Genomic DNA, 12,652 nt, shown 5'->3' on the forward strand with positions numbered 1-12,652 from the left:
TGGCAGTGCAAATAAAGTATTCCTTGCGGGAAAATAAACACTGAAAAGCTCTCCAGAACGTTCTTTTCGTTGGATACATTTGCTAGTGTGCTAGTGTGACAGCATTTCACTAAAATGCCACACTGCATCAGCTGGCCCTGCTTATATTGATGCTGAGACCAACGTCAACCGCTGCACTATCTCCGTTGTCACAGTAGTGGACGCTTCCGTTGTCATAGGTATCCGCTGCCCTGCATCACCTGGCCTTGCTATTGATGCTGAGACGCGCTCCGCTATCCGTTGCCATACCGCAGCTGTGGCCGTTATCCGCTGCGCTGCTACTGCTGCTGTATCCACTACTGCTGCTGAGGAAGGACTGCTCCTGTTGCAGTCTAGAATTATAATGAGCGGCTTCGAGTGAAACAGGATCTTATATAGGCCAAATTGCACATTTCAAATGGCAAGGTCTATGATTCTGTCGACCGTGCTTGGGAAGCAATCATATAACGACCAATCAGAGGCCGAATTTTTCGTTTTGACAAGGCTTGACTATTTTCAATAGTACATTAGTTTGAATAATAAAATTACAATTATCTGCATTTGGGAAGAATCTTAGAAGATTTTCCAATCTATTGCTGCAAGAACGAAGGAAATCCATCGAATACTAAGCGATTTATTAGCATTTGAAATTGGACATATTTTTCACTTTTTTCGGTTGTAGATTTTCATTTTACATCCCTATGTAGCCGAACTTCCTGAGAGAAGTATTCTACTTCAAAACTGTGGAATATATAGAAGAACTTGAAGAAAGTAATCGAATCGGCCATTTTATTATTGGTACAGTTTGGAAAGAAATAAAACAAAAATACCCAGGAGAAATTGTTTTACCGTTATCTTTCTATGCGGACGAATTCGAGATCAATGATAATTTATCTTCGCACAGTAAAAAACATGCGATTTGTGGCATGTACTATACCTGTCTCGCAATATCGAGAAAATTCGCATCCAGACTCTGTAACATTTTTGTATGCGCGATTGCAAAGAAAGTCGATATTCAGGCGTTCGGTATGAATAAGATGATCAGAAGAGTGATAGAAATGTTTAATGCAATTGAATGCGGTGTAATACTCAAACTAGATAATAAGTCTGTATTTGTAAGATTTGCAGTAGTACTAGTGCAAGGTGACAATTTAGGTATACACAACATGCTTATGCTAGCGGGAGGATTCGGAGCTAAATATTACTGTCGTTTCTGCCGACGATCGAAGGAAGTCCCAACAAAAAATTTTGTTGGATAACAGCTTGTTAAGCTATAGTTCAGTCGAAATCCATCGAATAATAGCTTATTAGGCTCTAAATCGACATAATTGTTTGTTGGGGTATTACAACGCGATACTGAGGAGTATGCCTCTGATATGCGAAACGAGTATAACTGCAATAGTGATATCGCTTTAGGAAAGCAATGTGTTACAGGTATAAAAGGAGAAACCGAATTTTCAAAATTGTTATCGTTTAAAGTTACTCAAAATGTTTCCGCAGATGCAATGCATGATCTTTTTAGTGGGGGAGTATGCATGCATGGATTTAGAAATGCTCTAAAGTGTATAATTTATGTGAAAAAATATATCACTCTCGCAGAATTTAATTCGCGACGAAGAATCTTGGGAAAGCAAGCGTTAAGTGACGCGCTGTCAAGAATGCCAGATCTAGAAGAAGCATATGAAGTAACACGCAAAGCCAAAACATTGAAACTAAGAATGACAGCAGCGGAAATGCGCGCTTTTTGTCATTACTTTCCATTCATAGTTGGCCCATTTGTACCGGAAAAAGTCTCTATATGGGAATATGTTAAAGCTCTGGTTAGGGTAGTTGATTTTTGCTTGCTTCCTTCCTTTTCTGATTTTGATATTAGTAGTTTAAAAATGTTAGTGAAAGATCATCATGAATTGTTCTTGAAAAGTTTCCCGGATGAAGTGTTGCGACCAAAACATCACCATATGCTACATTACGGCACTGTTATTGAACGCAGTGGTCCAATAAACCAGCAGATGGGTTTTTTGGCTTCGAGGCTAAGCACAAGCAGTTCAAGCAGTATGCACACATAATGTCTTCCCGTAAGAACATATGTTATACATTAGGGATTAAAGCATCCTTGCAGTTTGGTTTTGATTTACGTAAGGCTGTGTTTTTCAATACCGAATCAAATGATAATTATTTTCCAATCCAGTTGGAAACAAAACCATACTTTCCTTTATTAGTTCACTGTGATCTACCTAGCGATAAATCTGTAATCAAATGTTCATATAACTGTACCATTTTCGGAACTGTTTATAAAAAAGGAGTGTTTTTAACAATAACTACATATGGCGTAACAGAACTCTATGAAATCGAAGAGATATTAAAAACCGATTCTGATTTGTATATTGTTGGAGTATTATGGGAATGTAATATGTTCAATGAACATTACCAAGCTTTCGAAGTAAGAAAAAGATCAAATTTATATTTCATAAAACTTTTAAAAACTTTTGATGGGCAGCCTATAATGGTACACAACTGTAAAGACAAAATATATTTTAGAAAGAATTACCAGTTCACCTTTCAAGATAGCGATATTTAGTTAGGAAAATATGTAATAAAAGAAGAAAATAAATTGTTGAAACTATTCAATTGTTTTACTGTTATGCAGCACAGATTCCCATATATCTTCATCATTTAGCATTACCATTTTTGAAATTTATATGCAACAACTTACGAAAATCATCATTCTACATTTGGCTGTCATATGAAAGATCTTGGACAACTGAACAGAAAAAACATTCAATTATATTGGCAGTACATTTCATATTTAAAACAACATTTTCATATATTAATTGGTATCAACATTGATACTGTAATGGATGACACGTGAATATTATATGTTTCTCTTCTAGAATGCTAGTGCGGTGTATTGATTGAGTCGTAAGTGTATTCCACATCAATATGAAATGGTTCGGCAACTAGCACCGATGTAAGTGAATTCCACTTCATAATGCTCTTCGTATTATTTTCAGTGTAGAAGATAAACAGTTTGCGGCTGAGTATTTGTATGCGAGCTCGACGTGAAAACTCCTAGTGTATTTGTTTCGTACCAAGATAAAGTGAAGCACATTGTGATATTAAGAGATTTGTCTAAAACTGAACGCGGTCTTATCCAAACACCGCGCTTGAATCAAAGGCCGCGCTGAGTTGCCAGATGTATGCTGTTTTTATTTGCATCAACCTTCATTGGTAAAGAATCGGGAAAATCCTTGAAAAAATCACTGCTGGAGACAGTGGAGACTAAAAAGGATTACTAATCACCAGAGGAAAATTAATTGGATCATATACTCACTTCGTGGTTTCTGTTTTAAGCATTATGATATCAATCTATATTAGAGTAATCTGTAAACCTGGCACCCCTGACGCCGCCTTCAGTGTGTTGCCAGAATCGAAGTTTGTTTTGATTTTGGAAAGGGTTGCCAAGGCAGGTGGATTTAATCTTGGCTGTTGCTTACAGTGTCCCAGGGAAAATAAAATCGCTTCGGCAATCAAGAAGGGCATTTGGTTTCAGAATTTCGGTTTATAGCGCGGCGAATAAGTTTCAGTGAAACTCACAATAGTAGATAACGTTTTTTATAATCAACAGTACAGAAAACACCCATGGGGATGGTAGCCCTATCTAAGCTCTGTTTGACAGTAGGCAACATATCGGGCCTCAACCTTAAAATAACACACCGAGGCAGGAGCCCAGCAAAAGTTTCATATACATACTTATTACTTTCACTTCAACATAGGAAGAGATACCATGATGCCATCCCCCTGGTTGCACCAAAGAACTCCGGAGTGAATCGCGATTAGGACGCAACTAACAACATGTAAACAAATCGTTTTATTACACCATTGATTTCGAAAAGACTTAAGCCTGTAGTACACTCTTTGACCGAGTGTCAAATATTTGTCACTTTTTGACAGATAAAAATTTGGTCAAAGATAATTATTTGTCACTCTCCAATTTTAACATGGGGCAAACACGGGCAAACAACAACCATGATGTCAAATAAATTTGACCATTATGTCAGAAGGTCAAATATTTGACCATTAGACAAAGAGTGTACTACAGGCTTCACAAAATTTATGGCAAGAATCCTTTAAAATTATTTAAATCAAGATTTAAGTGAAGGGTGTCAAAACAGTTTACCCAAAATAACAGATACTTTAAAACTAGGCCCTTTACATTGTTTTGAAGCAACGGGCTTATTTGCGAAATATTGTCGTAGCACAAAATCGGAGTCGCGACTAGAGTTGTGAGCGACTTTTCGCTGCGACTTTACTGTCAATGTCAAAATAAACTGCATTTCGTTCTTCGTTTTTTTTTGTTATTCAACACAGTTAGGAAGGAGCGCCAAATTTTTATTCAAGAAAAATGAATAATTAGTGTTGGAGTTAGTTAGCAATGGATAACAACATACCAAATAATGTTCGCCGAAAACATGCAAGTTCCAATACATTATATCATGCGTTGTGTGGGTACTGCTTTTTGGGAAAAGAGAAGATATAGAGCTTTCTGATAGCTCAGTCACGCACATTAAATTCGGGTTTGCTTCATAAATGACTCTTGCTTAACTCTACCTGGGGTTAAGAAAATCGTAAAATGTAGTCTTTTTTGAGTTGCTCGGTACTAGAAATCAAACGTTCATTTTGTAAGATACTATCCGCCAACAAATCACACAACCCGCGCAGGAATAAATTATTTAATGAAACTTGTTATCAATTTTACCGCCTTGCAATGAAATTAGAGTGATAACTAGCATATAACAAAATAGTTATACATTTTATCTATCCAAAAACATATTGGTTATTGTTATCCATCATGTGGTTATGCTGTTATTGCGGTTGAAATCTGACGCAACATTTGCAATTTAATTTCCAATTTTGCAGAATACAATATTTCCCTCCTTCACTTTCGCAAGTAAAAACCAAACCAATATCAACAGAGTCGTCAGGGCCAATAGACCATTATACGAGACGTTTCTGAACTCAATTCATGAATGAAATTTCGACAGAAAGCTTGGAACCGCTGATATAACGCACGTAAAAGCAACATCAATATCAGCAGGATCCGTGATATTTGTCAGTTCGTAAAATGGTCTACACACTTAACTGCATAATGTTTTCTCGGTAAAGTAAAATACCGAACTACTTGAAAACATTTTCGTTTACCGTTGTTCCGTAACAAAATTACTGAGAATTCGGAAACCGAATGTGTTTACCGGAATACCGTAAATTTGTTTGCCGAAAAAATCCGTAAAACAGCAAATTTCCGAGTTCAGTGAACTAAAATACCGAATCTCGGAAGCTTGACATCGTTTAACCGAGATCTCGTTGAACCAAAAAAGCTCTTACCGAGATTCCGAAAAATAGAACTGTCAAAATAACGAAAGCTTCACTATCAGTTTTGTTCGTGTTTCGGTTTAGATGTAAAAGGAACAGGTTTCGCGATTAATCATCATTCCGGAGAAATCTGTAATATTCAGATTAACCTAAAATGTTGAGTAAGTATACAATATTATGTCTCAGATCTTAATTGTGTTTATTGCAAATATAATACTAAAAGAAAACAATTAATTCTTTCCTTACTCAATTTTGTAGGTTAACGACTCGCTTCGCAGGATGGAAGTTGCAGTGATGGATGTTGTTTTATTTCCAGGAAGCAACATAACTCTCCTGTCTTTACCAGTGCTGTAAAAAGTTGAATCATTTGACTATTTTTAATAAAATTATACGGATAATTAATCGTTTTCATCATTTCCTGGATTTATCTGAGAAATCGCAAAATGCGTACTTCAGTAAATTTTACCGAAATTTTCGTAATAATACGACAGTTGAAATTTCCGAGTCCCGGTAAAATATTACCGAGAGTCTCGTTTAAGTTTGACAAGTTGTCAATTGTTGATTTTACAGAATCTCGGTATTTCGATGTATTACCGAGATTTTTACCGAGATCTCAGCTGTTGAAATCTCGGTAATTCATTTTACCGTACTCGGTGATATTATCTAAGTGTGTATAGATCATTGCACGGTAACGTCTAAAAAAAAGAAAGAGTATAATATTTGACAGTGGTCGCGGGTTTGTTTACATGGACTTGTAAAATTTTCGGCTCGAGTGAAAATGCGGACGTGTGTTGTTAAGAATTGCTTTACTGCCTGGTAGTAACGAATTCGCATAGGCGGAAAGTTGTCAAATCTTTTTCGTAATCGTATCATTCATTTTCACTCTTATCACTGAACGATGAAACTGAAAAATCTAACACCTTGTAAACAAACCTGTGGGAAATCTCAAAAAAGTGAGGTTATTTTTTGTATGCGTTTCGTTGAGTGTAGGAAATAATATCGATATAAAAGTTCCGGAGATTATCGATATTAGTATCGCCCACTTTTAAAGTCAAATCCAGAAAAAAATGTTGAGTTGAGTTTTCGGCCATCGTTATCGTTGCGCTTATGGTGTAGCAGGCATAAAATCGTAATATTTATCTATATAAGGTTTCTGGGGAATCATTTTCCCTAATATACTTTTGTTGTGAAACTAATGCATCGATTTGTTCGTTATTTACCGAGTACTTAAAAATACAAATACAATTGAAATTTTGCGAAGTTCGGTGTTCATTGATTAAACAAGATGGATGCGATGAGTTTAAGTCTGGATGAGATTATCAAAAAGAAATCTATCGGTAAGCGTACGAAACCCGGTAAAGCAGGAGCAAAAAAACGCACCGGTAAACCTACTAAACAGGGAAAACGTGCTGCTGCAACGGAAACACGTACTCGACCCGGTGGAAAAAAGGTTTTGACCAGCCCAAGCCGGAAGAAGAAGTTAGAAAGTTTGAAAACTCGTTCCCCGATTGGAAAACCGAAAGTAGTGGTTGATGCGCGTATGAAGATAATACAGAAAAAACGAGCACATATTCGAGATGCGCGCGATAAACTAATTGAACTCGCCCGAAACAGTGGAGATGCTAGGCTACGATTGCTAAAGCGCAAAGGCACCCTCCCTCCAGGGAGTGGAATGCCCAAGAAAAGGATGTCCGGAGGTAAATGTTTGCAGTGTTTATTATATTTATACCTTATTGTGCGTATTCTGTTGTAGGAAAGTTATTTCATGAGGATCTGGCAGAAGACTTTGAAATGAAGGTAGACCTTCGACGCCCAATTGTTCCTTTGAAACGAACCGTTCGAAATGAAATGTTTACTGTTCCCAGTACAATGCCCCCATTGCCAACATTCAGTCGTCACGTTCGCAACTCGCCTCCACCACAAACGTCATCTTCATGGAGCAGCGATCCATTCGATTGTTATGAAGTGCATACCAGTCGTCCGACAGTTCAGAAATCGCACGCTCCAGTTCCTCTTCCTCAGTACGATGATCTTCCGCCAAGACGTAGCATTGCCAGAGCTAGAACACCACCCCTGCGCCCGATGTATGCTGACGATCGACCGCATCTTTCGTCCACCATGCGTGCACGCTTGGAGTGCGCTCCTAATCAAAGCGAATCTATGGGCATCTTTGCCAAAATGCCTCCAGATGACCATTATCATAGCAGCAACAATACCAGCAGCCGTCAGCAATACAGTCATCATCACCACCATCAACAACAGCCTCAATCTCCGTCGCCATCTCCACCCATCTCCGGATACAGAATTGTCGTCAGTAATCTGCATTCTAGTGTGACACAGAATGATATCAAGGTATACCTGCATGACATGATAATCTTTGATTTTCTGGTTATATCAATTTAGAAATATCTAATTATGTTATTTCAACTCGAAGGAACTTTTTGAAGACATCGGTGACCTACTAGAATCGCGTCTTGTTCGTCCAGGCGTGGCGGAAGTTATCTATCGCACACTGAAGGATGCAGAAGAAGCCGTAGACACGTACCATAACCGCCAACTGGATGGTCAACCAATGAAGTGTCTGCTGGTCAAACCGCGTTCCGCGAACAAACCAACTGCACCGGCCATCAGTTATTCGAGGTGAATGATCTGTTCTATTCTGACGTTTTGTTTTTTACTACTACTTTTGTAAGCTCACTAAGTGCCACAAATCATAATCAACAAATGACAATACAATTTGATCTGTTTCGCAATCACAGCTCGTCGCGGTCGTTGAAACCTTCCTCGTTGTCGTCATCGGCGGCCAAAAAGTCACAGGTTGAAATCGATATCGACGCTTTGCACACGGTCCTATTCAGAAGAGATCACTAGAAGTCACAACTCCACCACACCATTTGCCCTCTCACGATCAGACATTTGTTCCGAACATCAGCATTCGACAAAACAAAATTAGGGGTTATAAATAAAAAGAATGAAAATTTATTTAAATGTTTGGAAATTTCGTAAGAGCTCAAAGTGTGTTATTGTTCAAAGCCTTACTCTTGAAAACAGGAAAAGATTTTCGGTCGAATGTGGATATATCAAAGAAATAGAACAAAACAAAAATTGTAAAATTCAACAGAATCGAAAATCTGGCCTGAAGTTTTAAATGTAAGGATATTCCTTCACTTGTTTCATCATGTATTGCTAGAATCAGGCAAGACATTGCTTTTTAGCTCAGCCACTACACTACAGCAGACATCAAAATCAAACACTTGTATGAATCCATTCAGGCTCCGTAACATTTATCAGAACCCTTTCGAACAAGCAAGACCTCTCATTATAAAACAGTTGCTAGATGTGGAACGCTATGGAAGACAAAATGACCAACAAATAAAATCTAGCAATTATATGCATTGGTGTTGTTTTGCTCTGTTTATATCACAATTGTGTATGATTTTCTTCGTTAATATAAATAATTGGAAAATGTTATTATTTAACAGTAAAACTAAGCAGATCTTTACCGAATAGAACAATAGTTTCAAGGATTTTTTTTAAGATAAATTGTATTGAGCTGTAAAAAAAATAATCAAGAAATTAGGAGCACATTTTTTCGAAAAACCCTTAAAATTCTGAACTATTTACGACGAAAATCATCCCCAGGATAATGAAAAAACAACATAGTGAAAATTTTTGTAGTGTTCATGCAAAGCATCTCAACTACTTTACCTCTAATTCACTTACGATGGTAATTTTTATTCCGACACAATTTCTGAACCATGGGCAGACAGCGGATAATTCTCAGGGTTTATTAAGTAAGCTGAAACATCATTCTGAGAACGATAGAACAGAATATTTACTTTTTTTTCTATATATCAACTCCTAATAGATTAGTGAACAACATTTATCAATGAGTCTGTGGTTTGGCAGAGTTCTGCCTTGCTGGATCGTCTTCCACCACTCTAGCACCACTCAAACTAACGGTAACAGTTTCTTCGTGCAACTGTTCAGCATCTGCGATTACTCCGGTTGAAGTCGAATTTTCTTCCCTAGTATTCAACGCCTCGGATACGATGGAAGTCGTGAATCTTCCGGCACCAACCCTACTGTTAGTTCCAGCCGGGTTAACTGATGCTTCCTGCCGAACCTGATTTTTATTATATTTATTGGTGCAATCCCGTCCACTAAGTTGATTTGATATTGTTGGGAGCAGCACTGAACTCGAAGTGGACGGCCTCACGATATCACTGGCTCTTCGAGTAACAGCTTCGAGCTGTAAGTGATGATAGTCTGTTTTACCATGAAAACTTTTGGTAACTCTTGTTATGCGAGGAGGTTCGATAAAACTCTCCCGTATCATTAATGCCCCAGGCGTTGGCGCGTTCTTTAAACGGGCGGCCATGCATTTGTTCGTTTTCGAACATTTTTCTTGCTCCAATTCAAACTTACTCGCTAAATTTCGCTCCAAGTTGGGTATGTCCTTCTGCAGCTCATCGAACGACATGTGAATGCGACTCGGTTGATGTTCGTAGGAAGCGGCGTGCTTTAAAACAGCTGGACCTCGATCTCCGAATTTGTGCGATTCCTGGGATAAATTTTTCGCTTCCGTGCGAGAATCTTTTTCATATAAACTAATTTGTTTTTGAATACGGTTACCCCGGAAACAGTTGTCTACTTTAGCAGTGGCTCCAGCGGATGATGCTGAAGGAATCCCACCAGAGTTTGCAGATGACACTGGTGGTGTAGGAGTGTCACTTCGCAGGTGTATGAGCTCATGGCGCGCGTTTTTCATATCGAACAATAACTCCTTCTGCAACTGTTTACTACTGCAAGTAGAAGCTAGCGTCAAGTTTGGGTTGGATGTTCGTCCAGCATCTTCACCAGCTATAGCTAAATCACCGGTGCTGAGACAGGTGTCTGTCGAAATTGTGGCATCATCGTCATCCTCCTCCGCTGTCTGTAAGAACAAAGAATTCTCAGTAAATTAGAGTCACATGTTGCGTGTAAGAGCTACAAGATGTTTAAATGGTTCAAAACTGTGATAACACATGAGAAGAAAATTCGCAGCTAGCAAAACCATTTTTGACAAAAATAATTTATTTTCATAGTCACCGTTTTATGATTGTATTTTAGTTATGATCTGCACCGAATACGGTTCACACGGAAGTTATTTGCCGTTCACTGCAGAACCTAATTTCGATAAAATAAATTTAACAAAAAAAAATGATTCAATTTAATTTTTTATTTACCGTGAAGGTGCCATATTCTGCGCAGTTAAGACAATTTCAAAAGTTCAACCCTAGTTCGCAGATTTTTTACATGCATTCAAACAAATAAAAATCGAAAATACCGAAAAAAAAGTTAGACACATGTACAGCCAAAAACAACAGTATGAGAAGAAAATTTTGCATTTATGTTTGGTGCCTAATTCTGCGCACTTGCTTGAGTATGTTCCTAATTCTGCGCAGTTTTGTTCCTTATTCTGCGCAGCCAAAAAATAACATTGATTGTTTTAACAAAATTGTTTATTTAAAAGGAAAGTAATTTAAACATTTTCTGTAGAAGTTTTTCCATCATTTGAAGCCTTCGTTAATGTTTGTTTTTGGCGCTTCTCTTGTACTAACTGCTTTTTCTTTTCACGGGCTACTTTTCACCTTGCAAAACTCAGTGGTCTGAAGAGAAACGTGCGATTTATGGCCATCTATGAAAAGTAAAATGGGAAGAGCTACCTTGTATCGCAGTAGCCATGGGTGGAGAACATTTTTAAATATTCATAAAAAATCTCATGCCACCGATACATTTTTTTCAATAGACCAACCATCTGGATTACTATTGACGATTTCTGCCGGCAGACGGGTTTCAACGAAACTAGGTCGCCCAATCGATTTAGGGTAATGTGCCACAGATGTCTTTAACCTCTGAGAATCCACCCGAAATCCAGCTCTCGCTATCTGAATAATCCAATCGACAATCCGGCCTACCTCTTGCGTTGTGAACGCTTTTGGCCTCCCGCAATGCGTCGCAGAGTTCAACTAAACACCAGCTGAAAACTTTGCACGAAGTGTGCTTTCGAGAATCCCATATTTCCTTGCGGTTCGGCGTATGGAAAAGCCTTTTCTTACCTTGTCCACATTCGCAAGCATTTTGTTCTGATCATATTGCATGTGCTTCCGCCTAATTTTGCCAGAATTCATCTCCGTAAAACTGCGCATAGTTAGGAACACAAAAAACAAATTTGGTGCGTAAATCTGCGCATTATTTTTTTGCACTTTTTCAGTACTATGCGCTACTTAGCGTAAGCTAATATTTCATTTTACCTAAATCATGACTAATACTAACTTTTATTACAAAATACGATGTTTGTTCCTAATCGTTGCACTCGTTTTAAGAGGAAATGAATAAAACTATTTCCTGCCGTTGTCTTTTCGTTACTACGAACAAAGGTGTTTGCGACGTTGATCGTATTGACAATTCAGATTTTTTTTCTTTTATTCGCATGTATTCTTGATATTATTGTGTCCACTGACACAGAATCAATAATTCTATTTAAGAAAAATAAAATATTATGCTCATAGTTACAAAAAATACAATAAAACATAAGTATAATAAAAATTGCGCAGAATTAGGAACTGCGCAGAGTTAGGCACGGTAACGGTAATTTTGATTTTCTAACTTCTGGAGCACTTTAACCCGTGGTTCCCAACCTTTTGTGTTTCACGGCCTTTTTTACTATAAGAACAAAGAGCTCTGCGGCCTTCTTTGTGAAGCATAAGTAATACGAGGCTGTGGTTGTCTGTCTCATATCGTCCTGCATGTCTAATGTCGTTTTCGTTTTTGCGGTGTAGCTACCCCGCGGACTACACTTTGTCCTATCACTGTTTTTTTACATTTTCCGGACTATCCCGGACTACCCTTTTTCTGTCCCGGACAGTCCGCGCAAGAAACAGAGTGCAGGTTCGAAGATACTAACACATTCACACGTATGTGTCAAAATAAAAAAAAAGTGTCAAAATCGGTTTGCTTTGATTATCGTTCTTCGCGTGTCAAACATCAGGTTTAATTTAATTTATTTTATTTTGTTATTTTGTCATTTTTCAGTAAATTGGCAAATTTTTTGTACAGTAGCACAAACGCGATAAAAGACAATGGCTATAATGACCAATATAAAAGTGACAGCTACCTCTGGTATTACGCACACCATTGCAACTGCTCGGAAAGTGTTTTTTTTTTCAGCAGCAAAGCGTAGTCCGGGACGGGATAGTCCTGCCGTAAAAACGAATTCGAC

General features: G+C 38.0%; 2 protein-coding genes across 10 annotated transcripts in view; one reads left to right on the forward strand and one right to left on the reverse strand.

Moving 5' to 3' along the window:
• Positions 1 to 6,435: 6,435 nt before the first annotated feature.
• Positions 6,436 to 8,779, forward strand: LOC129718583 (polymerase delta-interacting protein 3). The gene is made up of 4 exons (XM_055669503.1): positions 6,436 to 7,085; positions 7,142 to 7,740; positions 7,823 to 8,028; positions 8,148 to 8,779. The coding sequence occupies exons 1-4, from the start codon at positions 6,674 to 6,676 to the stop codon at positions 8,257 to 8,259; spliced, it is 1,329 nt and encodes a 442-aa protein (XP_055525478.1). The 5' UTR covers positions 6,436 to 6,673; the 3' UTR covers positions 8,260 to 8,779.
• A 419-nt stretch (positions 8,780 to 9,198) lies between these two features.
• LOC129718582 (inositol hexakisphosphate and diphosphoinositol-pentakisphosphate kinase) overlaps positions 9,199 to 12,652 on the reverse strand; it is a 37,809-nt gene continuing 34,355 nt past the window's right edge. For all 9 annotated transcript variants that reach the window (XM_055669502.1, XM_055669501.1, XM_055669500.1 and 6 more), the window contains exon 15: positions 9,199 to 10,324. In XM_055669502.1, the coding sequence (XP_055525477.1) occupies positions 9,275 to 10,324 (1,050 nt within the window). In that variant the 3' untranslated portion in view covers positions 9,199 to 9,274. The remainder of the gene's footprint in view (positions 10,325 to 12,652) is intronic.

The sequence above is a fragment of the Wyeomyia smithii genome, chromosome 1, assembly GCF_029784165.1.
Source record: "Wyeomyia smithii strain HCP4-BCI-WySm-NY-G18 chromosome 1, ASM2978416v1, whole genome shotgun sequence".
In the NCBI taxonomy this organism is placed as follows: Eukaryota; Metazoa; Arthropoda; class Insecta; order Diptera; family Culicidae; genus Wyeomyia; species Wyeomyia smithii.

Excerpts from the sequence above, each read along its gene's own strand:
- LOC129718583 (XM_055669503.1), top strand. The coding sequence starts at position 6,674 with ATGGATGCGATGAGTTTAAGTCTGGATGAGATTATCAAAAAGAAATCT. Across the intron at positions 7,086-7,141 it reads CAAGAAAAGGATGTCCGGAG|GAAAGTTATTTCATGAGGAT; the intron begins GTAAATGTTTGC and ends ATTCTGTTGTAG. Across the intron at positions 7,741-7,822 it reads TGACACAGAATGATATCAAG|GAACTTTTTGAAGACATCGG; the intron begins GTATACCTGCAT and ends TTCAACTCGAAG.